The sequence below is a fragment of the Labeo rohita genome, chromosome 16 (assembly GCF_022985175.1).
Source record: "Labeo rohita strain BAU-BD-2019 chromosome 16, IGBB_LRoh.1.0, whole genome shotgun sequence".
In the NCBI taxonomy this organism is placed as follows: Eukaryota; Metazoa; Chordata; class Actinopteri; order Cypriniformes; family Cyprinidae; genus Labeo; species Labeo rohita.
This window is the reverse complement of record NC_066884.1, coordinates 17,406,288-17,428,171: the sequence shown is the minus strand read 5'-3', so window position 1 is coordinate 17,428,171 and position 21,884 is coordinate 17,406,288. Positions and strand designations below refer to the sequence as shown.

The window sequence follows — 21,884 nt, the reverse complement described above, 5'->3', positions numbered from 1 at the left end:
ATTTAAAAAAAAAAAAAAATTGATAAAGTTGCAGTTGTGAGATAGAAGTAAAGTGCCACATGTCACATGTGGCAACAATTTCAACATTTATAGCTGCAGTTATTTAATCAAAATACAGTTAAAACAGTAACAGTAACTGTGAAATATTATTACAATTTAAAGTAACTGTTTTCCATGTTAAAATGTTTTAAAATATAATATATTCCTGTGATGGCAAAGCTGAATTTTTAGTTGCCATTACTCCAGTCTTCAGTGTTATATGATGAAATGAAACATATGCATGAATGAATCATTCATAATAAGATCAATAACATACATGTATAGAGTAGATTGAGCAAATTTTCTTTTCATGCTGGCTTTAAAGGCGAAATATGTAATTTCTAAAAACACAAAAAGTGAATTTGCAAAAATAATGACTTTTTCCCCCAAATACTCCCCCTTTCCACCATTGGTTGGACAAACATGCCAGTGTTGCTGTATTGAGCATGTTGGAATGTTTTGCCAATGTTTTAATCACCCCACAGGTTTTTATTTATTATTATTATTTTTTTTTAATCTATCTTACAAACCACTCAAGGAAATGAATGACAGATACCTGCCTTGGGATTTTAAATTATACTATTCCAAATAAAAGTTCTCTTCTATAGAAAAAATTACAAATTTCACTTTTAAAGCTTATAGTGTCACATTTTCTGTAATAAGTATACAAATGGGAGTACATTTTACAGAACTGAAATAATATGTTCTAGTCGACAATAAAAAACAATATGTGAAATAGAATTTAAAATAATGCTTTCTACTGTAATTTATTCTTGTGATGGCAAAGCTAAATTTTCAGTAGCCATTACTGCAGTCTTCATTGTCACGTTTTGTGGGGAAATTAACTTACAAATAACTGCCTTTGCATATTAAATTAAGATATCCCAGATATGAGAACACATATGATTTCAGATTTTACACTGAAGTAAATCTAAGCACTAAAATCATAGTTTTAGAAGACCTGACTGAAGCCAAAATTGGGAAAAGAAATATTTCAAATGGTTGTGAGTTTACAGGTGTTGTTCGATTCATGACTGAATGACTCTTATGAGCCGTTTGTTTTAATGGATCAGTCAAATAGACTCGAGAACTTAAGTGTTACTGGTTTCAATCAGTCTTCACAGCTGCCTTAATGACTTGGCCACAGCTCTGACTGAATTATAGTTCAATAGTGTAATAAATTCATTGGAAACATAAACATTTAGGGTAAACAGATTGTTGATTTTTCTTGGGACTATGATCTATTAGTCTGTGATTGTCCAATCCTTGCAAATAGACAACTGTGTAATTAAAGTTAACAGTTGCTAATTATGTTTTTTTGGGTGTACACATGCTTTTTAGGGCAACGTGCGTTTCATGAAACTCTTACTCTCGCGCCACGCCGATTGGCGGCTGAAGGATCTGGAAGAAATGACTCCGTTACACCTGGCAACCCGACACTCGAGCTCCAAACCTCTGTCTCTGCTCCTCAAGCACATGGCACCTGGCGAGGTGGACACACAGGACAGAAATAAGGTACCAAACGCAGATACACACATTACATGTGCTTACACACTCGGCGGCTCGTCTACAGATGGCTTGGGTGGGGAACAGGGGTGAACGTGAGGTTAGGTGGTGTGTGTATGTGTGCGTGTGTGTTTGTGGTTGTATATATGCCATAAAGCAGCAGGGGGGCTCTGCACCCTCTGATGTTTCTCTGGAGGATATGAGCTCTGTTTAAATTGTCTAATAAAAGATATTTTCTCAGAGCTGCTGCGAGAGCTTGCCAGGCGCCTACAAGGCTCAGGGTCTCATCGCAATGTTAACCTTATGTGTGTGTGTGAAGTGACAATCGCACACTCGCTGCATGCCGAAGACGTCTTTCGCGAATCGCAGAGAGAATATAAACCAGCCAATTTCACAACATATGCATGGAAGCAAGTTTTCACCTCAGAGTAAAAAATAAAGCAGGTTGTTGTAAGATAAATCTTAAAATAAGATATAAAATAACAATTATGAAAATAAAGTCACATGTATAAGAAATAATCACGTTTAGCAGAAATAAAGTCGTAATTATGAAAAAAGTTACATTTTAGATATAAAGTTGCAGTTACAAGAAATAAACTGGCAGATTTATAAGAAATAATTACTTTTATGAGAAAGTCATAGTTGTGTAAAATAAAGTTAAGCAATTATGAAAAAGTTACATTTTTGATAAAATTGCAAGTGTGAGATATAAAGTTGCAGTTGCAGAAGTAAAGTGCCACATGTTCAACAAAGTCAATATATATAGCTGCATTTATTTAACCAAAAATACAGTAAAAACAGTAATATTGTAAAACATTACACTTTAAAGTCACTTTTTTCTGTGTTATTAAAATACAATTTATTCCTTTGGCAAAACTAAATTTTCAGCATTATTACTCCAGTCTTTCGGAAATCATTCTAATATGCTTATTTGGTCAAGAAACATTTCATCTTATTATCAATGTTACATTTTTGTTATAATGTTATATTTTTTGAGCAGCAAATCAGAATATTAGAATGATTTCTGAAGGATCATGGACTGGAGTAATGATGCTAAAAAAAAAAAAAAAAAAAAAAATAGTAAAAAAAATTCAAAATCGTACTGTTTTTGATGTACTTTGGATCAAATAAATGAAGGCTTGATGAGCAGAAGAGACTTCTTAAAAAAAAACAAAAAAAACATCAAAAAATGTTACTGTTTAAAAACTTTTGACTGGTTCTATACACACACAAGTTTTTGGTGCTCAAACTGCACATACCGTGACCTATTAAATATAACAATAAAATCATTACAATAATTAATAATATTAGGGTTAGTTAATTTTTGAAAAAAAAAAATAATAATAATAATAAAGTGTGATAATACTATTATATTTTAGAATAAAAATGAATATTAAATAAAATGCAGTTATTTTATAGTACACTTAAAATACAATGTTAATATTTACATACATTTTTATTTATTTAAACTTATTCAAACCTAAAATCAGTCAGCTTTTATTTTGACGAGTTGGAGGCAAATGCACTTCCAGTTGTATCACTGCCGATTGAAGTGTGTCAGTTAATGTTTTGCGTTTCGCTCTGAAACCAGCAACGCAGAGCCCATATGTATGCTTTCAGTTTGAATGGAAATCTTGTATATTATTACAGTTATTATTACAGTGCATTAACAGCTGTCAACCATGTGAGCGGTCTGAAGCCATTCACCCAGCACATTTTTTATTTTGGTTGCAAATGTGCACCTGCGTACCCCTGTGCGTGTGTGTGTGTGTGTGTGTATATATATCAGAAGTTGCAACATTGGTTGGCGACAATTGCCTTGTGGATAGTGTGCCGACATATAGCACTGCTGTGTTCGCGACCCGAGTTCGAATCCCGTTTTTGCCGATCCTGTTCCCCTCTCTCTGCCCAATACTTTCCTGTCGTCTCTCTACTGTCCTGTCCATTAAAGGCATGAAAATGCCCAAAAATATAACTTAAAAAAAAAAAAGAATTTGCAACATTGTCCGTCATTTTGACGGACAGGGTCGAAATAATCCTGTAATAATTTATTATTACCCATCATTTTAATTTCACGTTTTAATTAGAATTAAAAATAGACATTTAATAGCTTTTATTTTTGTTCACATTTCCGTTTTTAATCATGACCCTACATGACAACAGCGCAGTGGTTAAAAACAATCGATCTCTTGGTCTATACTGTTTTCAGTTGATGTATGGACATATAGTGCCTCTTCCTTCTAATAAATAGCAATAGGCTAGGCTTTGTATTACTTTTGATATTAAACGAAGTCTCATATTTCAAATTCTGTCAATTTCCTTAAGAAATTCAAGCAGTAAATACCGTTTTGGCGCTCTTTAATGTGCCGTGATAGATCGTTGTAGCTTCTGTGTGCTTGCCTAGCATAGCAAAACATTTCTGATAATTTTGTTTTTGTTCTGTATCCTGTGTTCTGCTGACTGGAGCGCACTCACCACCAACTGGACAGGGGTGGGAATTACAGCTACAATTTACAATAGATCACTCTCAATGTAATCTGTCAAAATGATGGATGTTGTACAGTAATATCTGTATTATTACTATATGAGCTACTGTATAATACAAGCAATAATACAGCTATAGTACTATGGTTAGGATTAGTAAACACAGAATCTTTAGACTAGATAAGTTGATATGTGCTGGTCACCACAGAGTAAAAGAAGGGGTTGGAGAGATGCGTATGTGGGCCCCGTGCTTTCCTGGGAAACACTGCTATCAACTGCTCCAGATTACCAGACCACATGCAGCTTTATTCACTTTGGCTCCAATTACTGTAAACATTCACCCCAGTTTACTTTCCGATGATCTACGCACATACAGCGACTCTTTAGATACGCCGTCATTTAAAATCTCATTCCACAGACAAACTGCTCAAAGCTACCAGGGTTATTAAGGCTCCTGTTTTAAATCATTATTCTGTGTGTGTGTGTATGGTTGTGATTACGCTAACATGAGTGTGTGCGCACGTATGCGCACTGTGTTTGTATCAGTGCTTCCATTGAGTCACATAAGGGAGTTTTGTTTGCAAGCCTTTATTCGTCTGTTGGTTTTGTAATAATTTGATAAGCAGAATCATGATTTCTCGTGATGAGGCTTGTTCTGTGGCCAGATGCAGAAAATAGCTCATCTAGTGTCTGTTTGTGTGTTTTGTGGCTGGGGAAACTTGAGTGATTGATATAGAGAGAAGGGTGTGTGTATGTGTTTTAGGTTACCCTTTTTGGAATCGAACTGCAGAGCAAACCGTTTTTATGGTGAAGCTGGTAGAGCAAGTGTTTTGCTGGTAAATCTTGTTAAAAAAGGTGGCTCACAAATGGAAAAAAAGCTCAAGCAATTTATCAAACAGAAGCCAAAAGTGTTACTGATGAGGAGGAATTTTGGCACAGGAGAGCCAAAAGAGCGTGACACACACAAAAAAGGCATTGGAAATCTAAAACTGATAGACATGTATCAGTTCAAGTTTTTGGCACTTGACAATTCACATTTGCAAAATATAAAATTGGAACTACAAGAAAGTGTTAAGTTGAAATTCATTTACATTTCAGGTGTAAATTTAAAGATTATGTGTGTGTGTGTATATATAAATAATGTGTATATATATATGTGTATATATATATATATATATATATACACACACACACATTATTTTTCATGTTACATTCCAGGTTTACTCAACTTAAGGTTGTTGTATATAATTTTGTTTGTTTTTATATTTTAGTAATGTACAGTTTTAATGTATAGATTTAAGTTTAAATTAATTTACATTTCATTTTAAATTTTATTCAACTTAAGTTGTAATTTTAAAGATTAAAATAAAGATTAAAATATTGCATTTTAAATGCATTTTATTCAACTTAAAGTTGTAATGTTTACTTTTTACTTTTATATTTAATACATTCATTTTCATTTCACGTTCAAATTCATTTTACATTTTAGTTTTACTCAACTAAAACTTGTATATAATTTTAGATTTTTATATTTTTATAATATAAAGTTGTATATAATTTTACTTTTTAATTTAAAGTCTTAATGTATACATTGAAGTTTAAATTCATTTACATTTTGGTTTTGAATTTTACTTAAGTTATGTATGTTAGTATTTATTTTTTAATTGAAAGTTGTCAAATTAAAGTTCATTTACATGTAAATAAAAAAGTTGTAATGTTTTGTTTTAAATATTATTTGAATAATAAAGTAAAAATTAAGAGATTTCAAGTAGCGATTATAACATTCTGTAAATGTGCACTTGCTGAACTTCCGTCATTCTACATATTTGTAGCAATAGCCGAAAATACACTGTATGGGTCAAAATGATTGATTTTTCTTTTATGCCAAAAATCATTAGAATGTTAAGTAAAGATCATGTTCCATAAAGATATTTTGTAAATTTCCTACCGTAAATATATAAAAACTTCATTAGTAATATGCACTGCTAAGAACTTCATTTGGACAACTTTAAAGGCGATTTTCTCAATATTTAGATTTTTTTGCACCCTCAGATTCCAGATTTTCAAACTGTTGTATCTCGGCCAAAAATTGTCCTTGTTCCTTGTGTGGCCTATTAAATATTTTGGCTAATTTATTATGTTTTCAGCACCTAATAAGAGTGTACCACCAGCTCTGCTAAACGAATTTTACCTATAGTCAGAATAGAAAATGTGAAAAACTGTTCTAAGACTAGGCCTTGATTGTATTGGATAAGAATATCTTGACCCTCTAAGCCCCGAGGCAGCTGGCTGACTAGTTTGATGTGATGTGATATGATAAAGAGTGAATGCCAGCACTTCTTTACTTGTGCTTTTGGAAAAGCTCCATAATGTTATTTTCTTGATTGCAGTTTATTGACAGCCTGTTCGCTGTGATCAGATTAAGCCCCAGTTTGCTTGAAGGCCGTGAAGCAGCTTCGTAGCCGCAGTGTAACACGAGTGAACAGTAAAACTGGAAATGTAATCTTTAAAATGAAATGTTGTTTGTTCTACAGCAGACAGCGCTGCACTGGAGCGCTTTCTACAATCACCCCGAGCATGTTAAGCTGCTGATCAAGCACGACTCAAACATCGGGATCCCAGACAGCGAAGGCAAGATCCCCCTACACTGGGCGGCCCATAACAAACACCCCAATGCCACACGTACAGTGCGCTGTATCCTGGTGAGTCCACACTCATAATCTTTCCACAAACAAACAAATATTACAATTACAGTATTGTCAATATTTGTGTATTTTGTAGGAAGCTGCTCCCACTGAGTCCCTGCTGAACTGGCAGGACTATGAAGGACGCACCCCTCTGCACTTTGCAGTGGCTGATGGGAATGAGGCGGTGGTTGAAGTCCTGACATCATATGAGGGCTGCAGTGTGACAGCCTATGACAATCTGTTCAGGACACCACTGCACTGGGCGGCGCTGCTGGGTACACACTTATACATGTGCATATTTGACTGCTTAAATAATTATTCTGAATTAAAATCATTTGCTATAAGTGTAGATGTTAAAACTGGTTTGTATGTATATGTGTAGGTCATGCAAAGATTGTACATCTTCTGTTAGAGAGGAACAAGTCTGGGATGATCCCATCAGACAGTCAGGGAGCAACACCTTTGCACTATGGAGCTCAGAGCAACTATGCTGTAAGACATTTTTGAATGTGTAAAATAATATCTTGAATGATTGGACCATGAATGTTTTGCTTTTCATTTCTTTCTTTTAATTTGGCTCCATCAGAGCTTTAGAAAACAGTTGCCAAGTGTTGGCTGGTTCATTTATTAATTTATTCTTTTATTTATATATTCAAGCAAATATTCATTCATTCATTCATTCATTCATTCCTCACATACAAATATAAATATGCTTGTTGATTTATCTAGTCATATTTGCCTATTATTTTATACAGTGCCTTGCGAAAGTATTCAAACCCCTTTTTTTTTTTTTTTTTTTTTTTTTTTTTTTTTTTTCACGTTTTATGTTGTTAAACTTTAAATTACTTTTTTTCCAAATAAATCTACACTCCATACACCATAATGGCAAAGCAAAAACAGGTTTTTAACATCTTTGCAAATTTATTTAAAATAATAAATGTACATGATTCCATTGCATAAGTATTCATACCCTTATCTTGAACCATTGAAATTTAGCTCAGGAGCATTCATATTGCTTGTAGATGTTACTACACTTTGAGTGGCGTTAACTTGTGGCAGTGGGTAGTTAAATGGTTATGATTTGGAAAGGCACACATCTTAATAAAAGGTCTAACAATTAAAAATGCTTGTTTAGGTCAAAAAAAAAAACTGCCTGTAGAGCTCAGATACAGGATAGCATTAAGCCACACATCAGAGTTCAGAAAAAATTCAGCTGTATTAAAGTTCACAGAAGCATGTAGTCTTTGTTACCCTTAATGAAAGAAGTTTGAAACAACCAGGACTCTTCACAGAGCTGGCCTTCTGGTTAGAGTGGTGACCAAGAACCTGATGGTCACTCTAGTTGAGTTTAATGATCATGTGTGAAGATGGGAGAAACCTACAGACGGACAAACATCACTGCAATACTCCACCAAACCGGTCTTTATGGTGGTGTGGCCAAACTCAATTCTCTCCTCAGTAAAGACACATGAAAACACACTTGGAATTTGCAAAAGAACCCTCAGACTATGAGGAACAAGATAATCTGATGAACCTCAATTCCAAGCATCATGTTTAAGGAAACCAGGCACTGCTCACCACCTGCAGAGTACCATCCCAAAACTAAAGTGTAGCAGCCTCATCACAGCAAGAGCCTGGGATTGAACCCAATCCAATAATTCTGGAGAAACCTAAAAATATGCATCTGCCCCCATCCAACCTGACAGATCTTGAGAGGTGAAGAGGTGAGGAGAAGAATGGCAGATAATTGCCAAATACAGATTTGCAAAGCTTGTTGCACCATACCCAAAAACACTTGAGGCTGTAAAGGTGTTTCAGGTAAGTACTGAGTTAAGGGTATGAATACTTACGCAATGTACTTATTTCAGTGTTTTTTTTTTTGTTTTTTTTAATAAATTTTGTTTGTGACAATTCTGTTTTTGCTTTATCATTATGGTGTATGGAGTGTAGATTGATGTGGAAAAAAAGTAATTTGAAGCAGTTTAACATAAGGCAGCAACATAAAACGTGAAAAAAAAATGAAGGGGTTTGAATACTTTCGCAACGCACTGTATATATTAGCAGTTCAAGGTTGAAATTGTGCCTAAAACTGTAACACTAACTGTAGTAAAATCTTACTGGTTTATTTATTTATTTATTCATTTATATTTTGTGTGTGTGTGTGGTTTTGCCTGTTTATTGTGTTTTCTGTCTGTTAAGGACACAGTCGCAGTGTTCCTAAAACACCCCACTGTGCGAGATGAACCTGATCTGGAGGGACGAACAGCCTTCATGTGGGCTGCAGGGAAGGGCAGCGATGATGTTATTAAAATTATGCTGGATCTGAAAAAAGACCTGGACATAAACATGACTGACAAATATGGAGGGACAGGTGTGTGAGAGACTTACACACTCACTTACACATACACACACACAGATTTTGAACACAATTATCCATTCCTGGCCTAAAGTGGTTAGTTTCAGCTCAGATCAGTGATAATTGCATTTTCTGTTCAATCAAGCAATTAACAAGCCATATCCTATATATGTACCCCCATACAGCCATAACAAGAGTTGACGGTTTGGTCACTGTCTTTGTGTGCTCTTTTGTGTGTGTGTGTGTGTGTGTAGCGCTTCATGCGGCTGCGCTCTCAGGGCATGTGTCCACTGTGCGGTTGTTACTCGAGCAGGGAGCCATGGTGGACCCACTTGACGTAATGAAACACACGCCTCTGTTCCGTGCATGTGAGATGGGCCATCGAGATGTCATTCTAACACTCATCAAAGGTTTGTAAGTGCACATGTGACCCTTTATCCTCCAAACTGATGGTGGCAAGGGAAATAATAAAAACAGGCAAAAACAATGAAAATGATTTTATACAGATGACTAAAAGCGGGTGTGTGCATTTTTTGAATTTTATGGGTCTGGTTTTCGATCTCAGCTATTTTTAGCCGTATAAAACAGCTCGTTTTGCTTCTTGATATTGCAAATTGGTGCGTCTTACCTTATTGTTTTAATGTATTATCTTTAATGTATTACACTGGTTTGTAGTGCAACATTTACCATTTAAAAATAAGGTGGATATGTATTTGGTAAATAAATAAAGTAGCTATTATTGAATTATCATAATTGTAGTTATCTAGTTTTATTAAGTACTGCTAGAGCATGACTGACTTGTTTGCAAGTTTGATGTGGCACTGTTGGTGGAAAAGTACAGCATTTCACAGAGTGCTCATGGTTTTATATGTTTAGGAGGGGCGCGTGTTGATCTGGTAGACATAGACGGTCACTCAGCCCTGCACTGGGCGGCTCTGGGCGGTAATGCGGAGGTGTGCGAGGTGCTGATGGAGAACGGGATCAGTCCTAATTTACAGGATCATGCAGGACGAACTCCCCTGCAGTGTGCGGCATATGCTGGCTACATCAACTGTATGGCCTTGCTCATTCAGCATGATGCAGACCCCAATATCCAGGACAAGGAGGTATGATTGTAAAGCAAGCCCAAAGCCAGAGTGGATATATGAAAGAGAGAAAGACTGAAGAATAGTCTGACTTTTGTGTATGTTTATTTGTTAAGGGGAGAACTGCACTACATTGGTCCTGTAATAACGGTTATCTGGATGCTGTGAAGCTGCTTCTGGGATGCGGGGCCTTTCCCAACCATATGGAGCACACAGAGGAGAGGTAACAAACATTTATGCATGCACATGATTCTTGTGATGTGGCCTAGTGGTTCTGTAGCTGACTGCAGGCTTGAGTCTAAAATTTGTTAAGGCAATTGCATTTATGATTTTAATAATTTAAACATATATTATTTATCATATATAGTATTAAACATGTATGTATGTATATATTGGTGGTGTTCTGAAGCAAGATTTTTATTTTTTTTAAATCAAATGTAAATTCATGTCCCAGTCACATTGTCTTGGTTGAATAAACTTTACTTACACAATCGAATCAGAAAAGTAAAGTGAGAACTCCACTTCAGAACAAAAATGGACAGATAATGTACTCACCCCTTGTCATCCAAGATGTTCGTATCTTTTTTTCTTCAGCCGTAAAGTTTTTTGAGGGAAACATTTTAGGATTTTTCTCCATATAATGAACTGCTATGGTGCTTCGATTTTGAACTTCCAAAATGCTGTTTAAATGCGGTTTCAAACAATCCCAAATGCAACTGTAACAATACCAACTGAGGAAAAGGGTCTTATCTAGGGAAATGATCGGTTACTTTCATTAAAAAAATACATTTTAAATACTTTTTAATCTCAAACAAATACATAAAACGCATACGGAAATTTCAGACTGAGATGAAGTCGGCGACACTGACTCGTCATCTCCGTAGTAGTGGTGCGCTTGTATTCACCTTTCATATGGATTACGTTATCTGAGAATATTTTTTTCTATTTGAATTGGTTCATTTAAAAGTAGACATTTCACTCTCTATAGATATATTTTTCACATCTGTAAGGTAAATATACCCAGAGTTTTGAAGTGACACGCTCAAGTTCCCAGGGATCGAGACAGCAGAAAAGACATCCTGTTTGATTTAATTATTTTACAAAAGCGCAACGTTTCGTTGTTATTCTGAGTGCACACAAATAAACGTACAGTCTTTACAGATTCGAAAGATGTGTTCCTTTCATCTGTATGATCAAAAATGACGGAGTATTTTAAGAGCGAGTGACCGCAAGTTGCTCCTACATACATCTTATAGATGAAAAGCCATATTTGAGGTTGATGAATGATAGGTGAGCGTTTGGATGTCCTGCCCAATGTACTATATTACCACATAGACCAGCTATTAACGATCTGTCCGTCATGGACTGCCTACCTTCGTCACTTTGTGTGAATTTTTTTCTGCGACTAAGCGAGTAATAAAATTTTGGTCGACCAAGTCTCTTCTCGTCAACTATTAGGGGGGCAGCCCTACACTTAATAATGTTATATTTTGTTATACGGTTGTTTAATTTTTTTTTTCATCCAATATTTTAAGGAGGCACTGCTTCTTTTGCCTCCCCCGGAAGAAATGTCACTGGTATATATACTATTCAGAAGTACCATTATTCAGCAAGGAAGCATTATATTGATCAAAATGAACAGAAGATTTACCATTTAAAAACCCTTGTGTTAAATGGCTACTGACTGTAGGGATTGTGTTTAGGTACACACCTCTAGACTACGCCCTGCTGGGAGAACATCAAGAACTGACCCAGTTTCTATTGGAGCATGGAGCTCTGTCCATCGCCGCCATCCAGGACATCGCTGCCTCGTCTATCCAGGCTCTTTACAAGGGCTACAAGGTCCGACGGGCCTTCAGAGAACGCAAGAAGCTCCTCATGAGACATGAGCAACTGCGCAAGGATGCTGCAAAGTAAGACTCGTTCTGTCTAGAAGAGAAAGTGATAAGATAAATGGTGGGGTGCAAATATTCTCTTACCCACAATCCAGTGCTGATTGATGTGGCTAGGCTGATCTGCCGAGCTGACACGGAATGTTTGCATGAATATAATACCTGTTGTTTAATTATGTGTGTTTGCTCTGAAGCAGCTCATCTATCTACCTGCCTGCTGAGGAATATGAGCATCAATTTCTTGCTGTCAATAATGGAAATAGATGAGACGATATAGAGAGAGAGAGAAAGAGCGAGAGAGATTCACTCATTCTCCCTTCTTTTCTGTTAATTGGGCAACGTTCAGCTGCTCAACAGCTTGACATTTAGAGTCTGTCAGCTCTGAGGATGAATGAATACACACATACACAGCTTAGAATATGGTCTCTCTTTTCTGGGTCTGCTTACACACGTTAACATACATTCGTTTCATTGCTTTAAACTTGTTTGCGTAGTCTGTCACTTTAACCCTCTGTCTTTTATCTGTGTTATTCTGCCCGCAATCTATCCATCTACTCTTTCTTTTTTGTTTCCTGCTAAGTGTTCAAAACAAGGAGGGATACTTATCAACTGTTGAACTCAGATATTGACCTGAAATTACTGTACTGACCAAAAGTCAGAACAACTCAAAAAACTTTAAAATTAACTTAATAAAAATGGGTTGTGTGTATATATATATATATATATATTCATTATATATACCATCAGTATATTATATATATATATATATATATATATATACACGCACCATCAGTGTTGCCAGGTCCGTGGTTTTTCTGCGGAATTGGGCTTCTTTTACACTGCTGCCGCAGGTTGTTGTTGATGTCCGTGGGTTAAAGTGATCCCAATAACATCATATTTAGATTGGGCTAGTTTTGAGTAGTAATTGGGTGGGTTTTGTTGTAAAAACCTGGCAACCCTGATTATCATTCAAAACCTTTTGTTGTATTTTTAAAAAGTGTCTTCTCCTTACCAAGGCTTTACTGGATCAAAATACAGTAAAAACAGAAATGTTATTACAATGTAAAATAACTGTTTTTGATTTTATTGTATTTTAGGAAATTTATTCCTGTGATTTTCAACAACCATTACTTCAGTCAGTGTCACATGATCTTTCAGAAATCATTATAATATGCTGATTTGGTGGTCAGGAAACATTTCTTATTATTATAAATGTTGAACATATTTGTGTTGCTTTATATTTTTGTCAGGATCCTGTGATGAATAGACAGTTCAAAAGAAATAGAAATCTTAACAATCTTAACATTGTGTCCTTGATTAATAAAAGTATTCATTTCTTCAAAAATCGTACTAATCACAAACTTTTGAAAACTAGTTCAAGTGTATCTGAATAATCGCTATGGCAGCCATATAATCAGATACTCAACTTGGTGTCAACTGACAGTCACCAGCAAGCAGCACAACATTACATAAATGACTCAGGACAGTCATCATCAACAGGACAAATGTATGTGTGAAGTGAATGAATGCGTGTTATGTGTTTTTTGTTTCTTTAGAAAGAGGGAGGAGGAGCGGAGACGTGAGGCAGAGCAGCAGCACTCATTGGCAGAGGCAGATCAGAAGCAGCTTGTCTCATTGGCCGCAGCCAGAGTGGAAAAGCTGTCACTGGATGAAACAGAGCAGAGCGTTAAAGAACCAGTAGTGGCGAAAGGACACAAACACAAAAAGTCCCCCAGTGCTCATAATGTCCAATCACAGAGCAGGAGAGAGAAAAAACACAGAACTGGTGAGTTTTTGAACTAGAAAGCAAAGAATAAATGACATGGCGTTACACTTCAGTGCCATTAGAATTCAATAAAATGAATAAATATTGTCAATAAAAAAGAATAAATTATTAATAAATTAATTTAAAAAAACTATATATATAGTTTAAAATTCCCTCATCACCTGTACTGTTTCTGCACTCGTTTGACTAGCACCTGTCGTTGAGGCGAAGATGAGTGCGTGTCTGAAAAGTCTTGTTTGATGTGGTTGTAAAGACATTCTGTGTCTAAATAAATGCACTACTTGTCAAGAAAAAAAGAGACGGAAGCAGCAGTTGTGAGTGGGATGGCCAACCCTAGCCCCGCCCCTGCAGTAACTGCACTAAATATTTTTTTTAACGCCATTAAACTGGAAAAATTAATTGCCTGCGTTAATGCACTAATTTTGAAAGCACTACTTTTATATATTTTTTTAATTCTTTTATTTAATAGTAATTTATTATAATATTTTAGGCCACTGTCATGCAACTTAATGTTAGTGCACTTCTCCAACCAGTTCTTTTGTTTGTCTCAATCAGAGCGCAGAACGAGAGAGGCTGAAACACCAGAGGCTTCTCTCCCCCCGGCAGCCTCTGGTCTCACGATGACCCCCTTGAGCACCAGGAAGTGTTCAGGCACTGAGGAGGTGTGTGTGATGGAAAATTGCGGCCCAGACACATGCATATCTGTGGAATGTGGCTCCACATATGAGCGCCGATCTCCCGCTGGGTCCAGTCGACCAGGCAGTGCCAAACCGGTCAACGCAGGGGCCCATGTAGCACCAGGCCACATGGAAACCACCACAACACCCAAATCAGCAATACATAACAGACCCAGGACTACAGGAGCCCATTTAAAACAAGCGACCCATGCTACACCACGATCCACAGAGACACCGACAGACAGCGTTTGTAAATCAGCATCCAGGGGGAACAGGCCAGCATCACAACACAGATCTACAGGAAACCAGCCATCTAACATCTCCAACTCCACCTCTGTCACACGACAAAAAGAGAGACGAGCAGAAAGAGATAAGGATAACAGATCAAGGACTGAGGGGGATAAACAGACCGGCAGAGAGAAACAGAAATGTACAGGGATGGAAAGAGACAAAGAGAGATGGATGGGCAGAACAAGAAAAAAACAAGTTGACAAAGAGAAAGAACAGAAGAGAGACAGCATCCATAGTAAAAACCAGGCGGCTGTTGTGATACAAAGAGCATGGAAGAGGTACTGATGTCTCTTTTTAATTTTTTTTTATAAACTCCCTGCCCACTATTTTTAGGAGCATTGGTTTCAAGTATAAGTAAGCACAAATATTTACTCTCTGATTGGTGGGATTTTCTGCACAGCATCATGGGTAATGTGAACAGATGGCTTCGACAAAAGCATATGCTATTGATTAACAACCTCAGAGCTCACAACAGGTCTGTCTTTTAAAGCTTTAAAGTAAGTGTTAAAAATAATTTTCCCTATGAAGAATATGAAAGGATTTTTACTTCCAGAACCAGACTGTTGGATTTCTCTACTACAAGAGATACTCGATTCTGATTGGCCAATCACAGCATTCTGCAATCAAATATTTTTGTTCAGTGATGGTTAAACAGTGTGTTTTTGAATGTAGTCTCCTACACTAGAGTGAATCCAATCCAATTCAATCCACTCCTTTGAAATGGATCAAAATTTTATTTGGATCAAGCTCTATCTGTTCACCTGAAGGCTTTTCAGTCTAATTGAGCCATCAATTCGATTACTTGAGTGCATATAAATATATACTGTCTCTCATATCATTCTGAGGCGTTTTCCTCCAAATCAGCACAGAAAATGCAAGAAAAGTCTGCAGATTCCATCAGTGTCTGCTCATATGTTGCCCACATGTTTTTTATTTGAGTTGTGGCATGGCTTTTTGCCCACCAGCACATCAACACCTTCAAGGGGAGGTCACCAGAATATGCCTCTTATTTATTTGTGTGTGTGTGTAGGGAATGTAGTGGAGGCCCATGAGTGCACTTACTTTTAATGGCTTTAAAAATAATGGGATTCAGAGCACAAATAATAAGGTATATGCACATTCTTGAAGTCCTTTTTTGTGAACAGTAATGTGGTTTGCTTGTTTGATTGTACGTCTTTAATGTGCTGTTGCTACTTTAGTTGGTGCGTATAAAAGGGTAACATGTTGTTTTTCCATTCAGGTCTTGTATTCGAGGTCGTCTTCGTAAGGTACTGTGCAAGGCTGGGAAAGGGGCGGAGTCTGCTGAAGTCGCAGCTCTTTTGGTTCAGCTGTTGTGGGAGTGGCCTATTGCTCATGATCACACCCACTATAAAACATCTGACGTTCAAGCTCCTCCCACCAGGAATGTAGGAAAAAAGAGCTCTGTGCTGCAAAATATATATGGTGAGTAATGTATTTCTTGAACTAAGAATATATATTTTACTAAGGCTATATTTACACTAGTGCGTTTTCGTTTTAAGACACATTTTTGCTACGGTTGCTAAGGCCTGTCACAGATACTATTCCGGTGTTTTCGACTCTCAAAAACGGAGACTTTCAAAAATGCTGCAGACCCTGTTTCAGTTTGAAAATCCGGGCTTGAGTTTCAGTGTAAACGGACCAAAACAGAGACTTTTGAAAACAATGGCGTGGCTCCCCACACATTTGCTATGCGTATCCTTGATGAGCATCTAAACAATAACATCATGCTCATTATGAATGGTGATGTGACATGCGGTTTCAGTTGTGCAGTGTGGACAGAGATCATTTCTGAAATGCAGTGAAAACGCCAGTGTAGACAAGGATCAAACAAGCAATCAAAACAACAAAAATATATGTGTTGTGACAAGTCCCGGTTACTAATGCAGTATATGTAGTGAGGTGTGTTTTTTTTTTTTTTTTTTTTTTTTAAATAATGCCTTTATTCAACAAGAATGCACAAACGCGACATGAAAGGCATTTATACAGTTACAAAGAATTTCTATTTTAAATAAATTGTGTTATTGTGAACTTCTTATATATCAAAGAATCCTGAAAAAAATGTATCTTGGTTTCCAAAAAAATATGATATATGCACAATTGTTTTAAACATTGGTAATAATAAAATATGTTTCTTGAGTACTATTAGAATCAGCATATTAGAATAATATCCAAAGGATCATGTTTCAATTTTAAATATATTAAAATTAAGAATTTAAGAATTAAGAATTTTTAATTATAATTAGGGCTGTCAAATGATTAATCATGATTATTCGCATAGAAAATAAAAGTTTGAGTTTGCGTAATATATGTGTGTGTACTGTGTATAATTATTATAAATGCAAATACATTCAAGTATATTTCAAAAAAAAAAAACAAGTATATGTATTTATTATAATTTTAAAATAATTTATATTTTATACAAATAAAAATATTTTGTACATAACATTTCTCTGAAATATATACATTAATTTGTATGTATTTATATATACATAATAATTACACACAGTACACACACATATATTAGGCAAACTCAAACTTTTATTTTGTATGCGATTAATCGCAATTAATCGTTTGACAGCCCTAATTATAATATTTCCCAATATTATTTTTTTATAGTATATATAATCAAATTAAAGCTGCAAAGCAGTGTTGAAATGGACCTTGCGCCTGGGCTCAACGCCACTCGGTGGCTTTAGGAAAACAGTGAACGGTGGGCAATATGCATTGAAAGTAGTAACTATAAGATGAATATGTCAAAGTCATTTATATGTGCCAAACTTCCTGCTGCCAGCAGGTGGCGCTATGACTGTAACTGAATATATAGATGTCTTCAAGCCAAGACTTTTAGTAAACTTGAAGTTTGGCGCAGATTGAACATGGTATGTTTGAGTTAGTGTAAAACATGACACATCCTATAGCCAACAGGTGGTGCTATGATTATAACAGTATATTGGCCTTTAGATGTGTTCGGGGCAGGACTCCAATCAAACGTGTGAAGTTTGGGGCAGATCGGACATTGTATGGCTGAGTTATAACAACTTCCTTATACATGGTGAAACATCAAACTTTGTCAGGCCGCAACGGACACGCCCTTTAACGAAAATTCAAGATCTTCACAATTTAACATTGCAAAAGCCTTTTGGTCATTGCACTGACCAAATATAATGTTGATGTCATTAAATCTCTATGAGGAGTTCGTTAGGGCAAACGTGCCACTTCCTGTTGCCAGCAGGTGGCGCTGTGGCGCTATGACTATAATGGAATATGGGCATGAGCACGTGTTCAGGACAGGACTCTTATCAAACGTGAATTTTGGTGCAGATCGGTCATTGTATGCCTATTATGAATTATAACAACTTCCGGTTTCATGGCGAAACATCAAAGTTTGTCAGTCTGCCACGGACACGCCCTTCAACCAAAAATGCAAGTTCTTCGCAATTTAATGTCACAAAGGGCTTTAAATTGCACTCCAAATTTGGTTCTGCTCTGTGTAAATCTCTAGGAGGACGCCTGAAATTAAAAAAAAAAAACGGCACAAAACTTGCCGAGAAAATTCAAAATAACAGACTTCCTGCTAAGTTTCGAACTCTGTACCAGCGGAACTTTTTTGTAGGTATTGGTGTGTTACATGTGTCTACCGAATTTCATACATGTACGTGGAATGTAGCTCGGGGCACTTTGTTGAAATTTTATAGGTGGCGCTATTGAGCCATTTTGACACACCCACTTCTAAAACCTATATCAGATTTAAATTTTCACCACTTTTTGTGTGTGCAAAGTTTCATAAGTTTGAGCATGTTTAGGCCCTCAAAAATGCTATTCAGTTTGGAGAAGAAACTGAGCAATTTCAATAGAACTAATAATAAATGCATCCTTCTTTCAAAAACAGTAATTATTAAATCTTACCAATCCCTAACTTTTGAACAGTATTGTATATTTTAAATATTTTTCCAAATATCTGATGCCAAAAAAAAAATAATTTATCATAACTTAGTCATATGTCTGATCACTTACAAAAGTTATAGGATACCTTTCCTTAACTAGCCACATGTTTTTAATTCGTGTCAGTAGCATAAGCAGCCAAATACAAGTTACATTTAAAAGTAGGACAAGCATCACTAATAAGATTATTACAGGGGGTGTTATGTTTTTACGTGACGTTCCGACAGACACACGCCGTCACCCCTCCCTCTTTCATTTCAGTTGATAAGGTGGAGTTTCGACCCAGTTAACGCAACTGACCTTCAGCAGACATGAACAGGTGATGATAGCTGAGCAGGCCAGAGACACTCTCGTTCTCAAACGCACACGTACGCGTACACACACGGACACTTGTTCCCCTCCCCGCTCCTCCCTGACAGTCACGACGCTTTGAAAAGTTCATTGCTGTCAGATGGAATGTCGAGCTGTCTCCTCTCGCTCACACACGCAGAACTCCCTCCCCTCGCCCTGTCCGCCCCAGATGCCAGATGGACGTATGCTCACACACACCTGCGCTTTTGATACCAAACTGTCTGAATCTTGTTATTTTAATAGCTCTAGTATCAGTCGTGACGTTAACGCAGAGATATTGATCCATTCAAGGAAAAAATGTGCATGTGACCACGTCCAAACCAATAAACGCTGCTGTTTTATTTGGCCTAGGTGGCGCCCCTTCCAAAAGAGGGCACTCTTTGCGGGCTGCAGTGCTTAAACCGCAAAGCCAAAGTCAAGCGCTGCTGGATCTGTCACTTAAAACAAACAAACAGTGTGAGTACTTGAATTCATAATCAGTGCTTATGCTCTTTTGTTTTGTATGTTACATCCTATGAGTATGTGTATTTGTTTTATCCGCAGTGAACGCTGTCGAGTGTGTGAGCCTCGTGGATTCTTTAAGTCAGGCGAAGCAATACTCTTACCATCTACGGCCGTCCAGTGCTGACAATCAAAGCGGTCACAACAGAACTAAGAACTGAGAAACAAACATGCTTGGATTTCTAGGAATTAAATCTTAGGGATGACGCACAAACTCATTAGATGTTTATTTAAACTGTTTATTGCATAAGGTACAGTAAACTCGCATGCTCCGTATCATTTATGTATAAAATCTGCAGTATCACCTTGATTACTGCAGAGGTTGGAGGTTAAACCACAAACACAACAAATATATTAGATAACCTTTCATTCTGTCAACAACAGGTCATATACCTGTCATAAGGGTGACATAGGACTTACATAAGACCACCTGCATGGGAGACCACGCTACAGTCAAGACATCATATTGCAGTTTTCAGCGTATTTCTGATATTGTCACAGATTTTGACATTGTATCCTTATATTCTTATTGCCACACCCCTGTTTATTAAGTGGGTTGGATTATTAATGTGTTTATATCTATCACTATAAATCATTGTACTCTTTGTATTATTAATGTACTATTTTAAAATATATTATTTTGTAAAAGTGAAGATACCTCAGTTTATATGTTAAAAGGGAAATATTTTGCTGTCATTCTTGCCAGATTTGCAGGTCATGTTAGCAACTTTGTCTTTTACCCTGAGAGAGTAATAATTTTTTGAACTGTTGAAACATACACTAACATTCAGACGTTTGAGGTCGGTAAGATATTTTGTTTTTGAAACTCTCTTCCCACCAAGGCTGCATTATAACAAAAACACAGTAGAAACGGTAATATTGTGAAACAGTATTACAATTTAAAATAACTTTATATTAGAATATGTTTTAAAATGTAATTTATTTCTGAGGGTTTGCACTTAGGGCACGATTTGGTCAGTTACCCGGATGCGTGCCCATATCGGCAATACGCGGATGTAAACAAACAGCATAGATTACAGTAAACACACTACTGAATAAGTTGTTCTACTAATTTATGCTGTCTAAACCGCGTGGAAAAAAACGTGTGGAAGCTGCTAAATCGTATAAAGAGTGACTTAGTCAGCAGGAATAGGCGCAATATTTTAAGAACCTAAAGTTAATAGGTGGTAAAGATACATACAAGCAACCTTAATTGAGAAATTAGCCTAATATTTCACCTACCTGACTGGAAATGATAAGAGGAAACACAAATGTTGTCAAGATTCTTGACCTGGAAGTTCAGTTCGACCAACAAAACAGACAGGAGAGTAGATTAATTTGGGTGGATTTAAACTTGTGAAATGGTGTGAAAGAACATACCTTCTTATGTTCATTCATGTTTACTTAGTGCTTTAACTAACTCAAATAAGAAAAGATGATCGATTCGATCTGTCAAGACATTAAAAAGCCACAAATTTCTTAAAGGAGAACTCCACTTCCAGAACAACAATTCACAAATAATTTACTCACCCCCTTGTCATCCAAAATGTTCATGTCTTTCTGTCTTCAATCGTGAAGAAAGTATGATTTTTGAGGAAAGCATTTCAGGATTTTTCTCTATATAATGGACTTCACTGGTGCCCTGATTTTGAACTTCAAAAATGCAGTTTAAATGCAGCTTTAAAGGGCTCTAAATGATCCCAGCCGAGGAAGAAGCGTCTTCTCTAACAAAATGATCAGTCATTTTTGTCGAAAAATAAAAATGTTTACTTTTTAAGCACAAAGGCTCTGGGATGGGTGTCCACAATGCTACGAATTAGTAATGGGTCGTTCTTAAACGATTCTTTCATTTTGAACGAATATGTGACTCGGGAAGAACGAGTCGTCTCAGGAGTGATTCGTTCAGTCGCACATGCGCAACGTCCTATTAGGTTCTGTACTGGAATTTTTTCACCTGTTTCGAGTCTTCAGGTTTTTCGAGTTGTTCGTTCTTATGGGCTGTCATGTGATGAACGAATGACTCGAACCTGAAAACTTGTCAGATTAAGAAGTGAAGTGAGCTAATCATAGACTAAAGACGTCATGAATGCGCATCCCAGAGCCTGTGCTACAGCAGCTTTTGTGCTTAAAAAGTATTAAAAAAATATTTTCCGAAAAAAATGACCGATCGTTTTGCTAGATAAGACCCTTCTTCCTCGGGTGGGATCGTTTAGAGACCTTTGAAGCTGCGTTTAAACTACATTTTGGAAGTTCAAATTCGGGGCAC

At 36.5% G+C, this 21,884-nt stretch overlaps 1 protein-coding gene across 2 annotated transcripts in view; it reads left to right on the top strand.

Moving 5' to 3' along the window:
* Positions 1-21,151, top strand: part of invs (inversin) — a 34,899-nt gene extending 13,748 nt beyond the window's left edge. Inside the window, exons 5-19 of one of the 2 annotated variants that reach the window (XM_051132255.1) lie at positions 1,381-1,554; positions 6,564-6,731; positions 6,811-6,991; positions 7,099-7,208; positions 8,916-9,087; positions 9,327-9,482; positions 9,949-10,178; positions 10,274-10,380; positions 11,861-12,070; positions 13,606-13,835; positions 14,391-15,081; positions 15,204-15,278; positions 16,044-16,246; positions 19,469-19,573; positions 19,661-21,151. In XM_051132255.1, coding sequence (XP_050988212.1) covers positions 1,381-1,554; positions 6,564-6,731; positions 6,811-6,991; positions 7,099-7,208; positions 8,916-9,087; positions 9,327-9,482; positions 9,949-10,178; positions 10,274-10,380; positions 11,861-12,070; positions 13,606-13,835; positions 14,391-15,081; positions 15,204-15,278; positions 16,044-16,246; positions 19,469-19,573; positions 19,661-19,779 — 2,931 coding nt within the window. In that variant the 3' untranslated portion in view covers positions 19,780-21,151. The remainder of the gene's footprint in view (positions 1-1,380; positions 1,555-6,563; positions 6,732-6,810; positions 6,992-7,098; positions 7,209-8,915; positions 9,088-9,326; positions 9,483-9,948; positions 10,179-10,273; positions 10,381-11,860; positions 12,071-13,605; positions 13,836-14,390; positions 15,082-15,203; positions 15,279-16,043; positions 16,247-19,468; positions 19,574-19,660) is intronic. The other variant, XM_051132256.1, reaches the window with a different exon arrangement.
* The last annotated feature ends 733 nt before the right edge of the window (positions 21,152-21,884 follow it).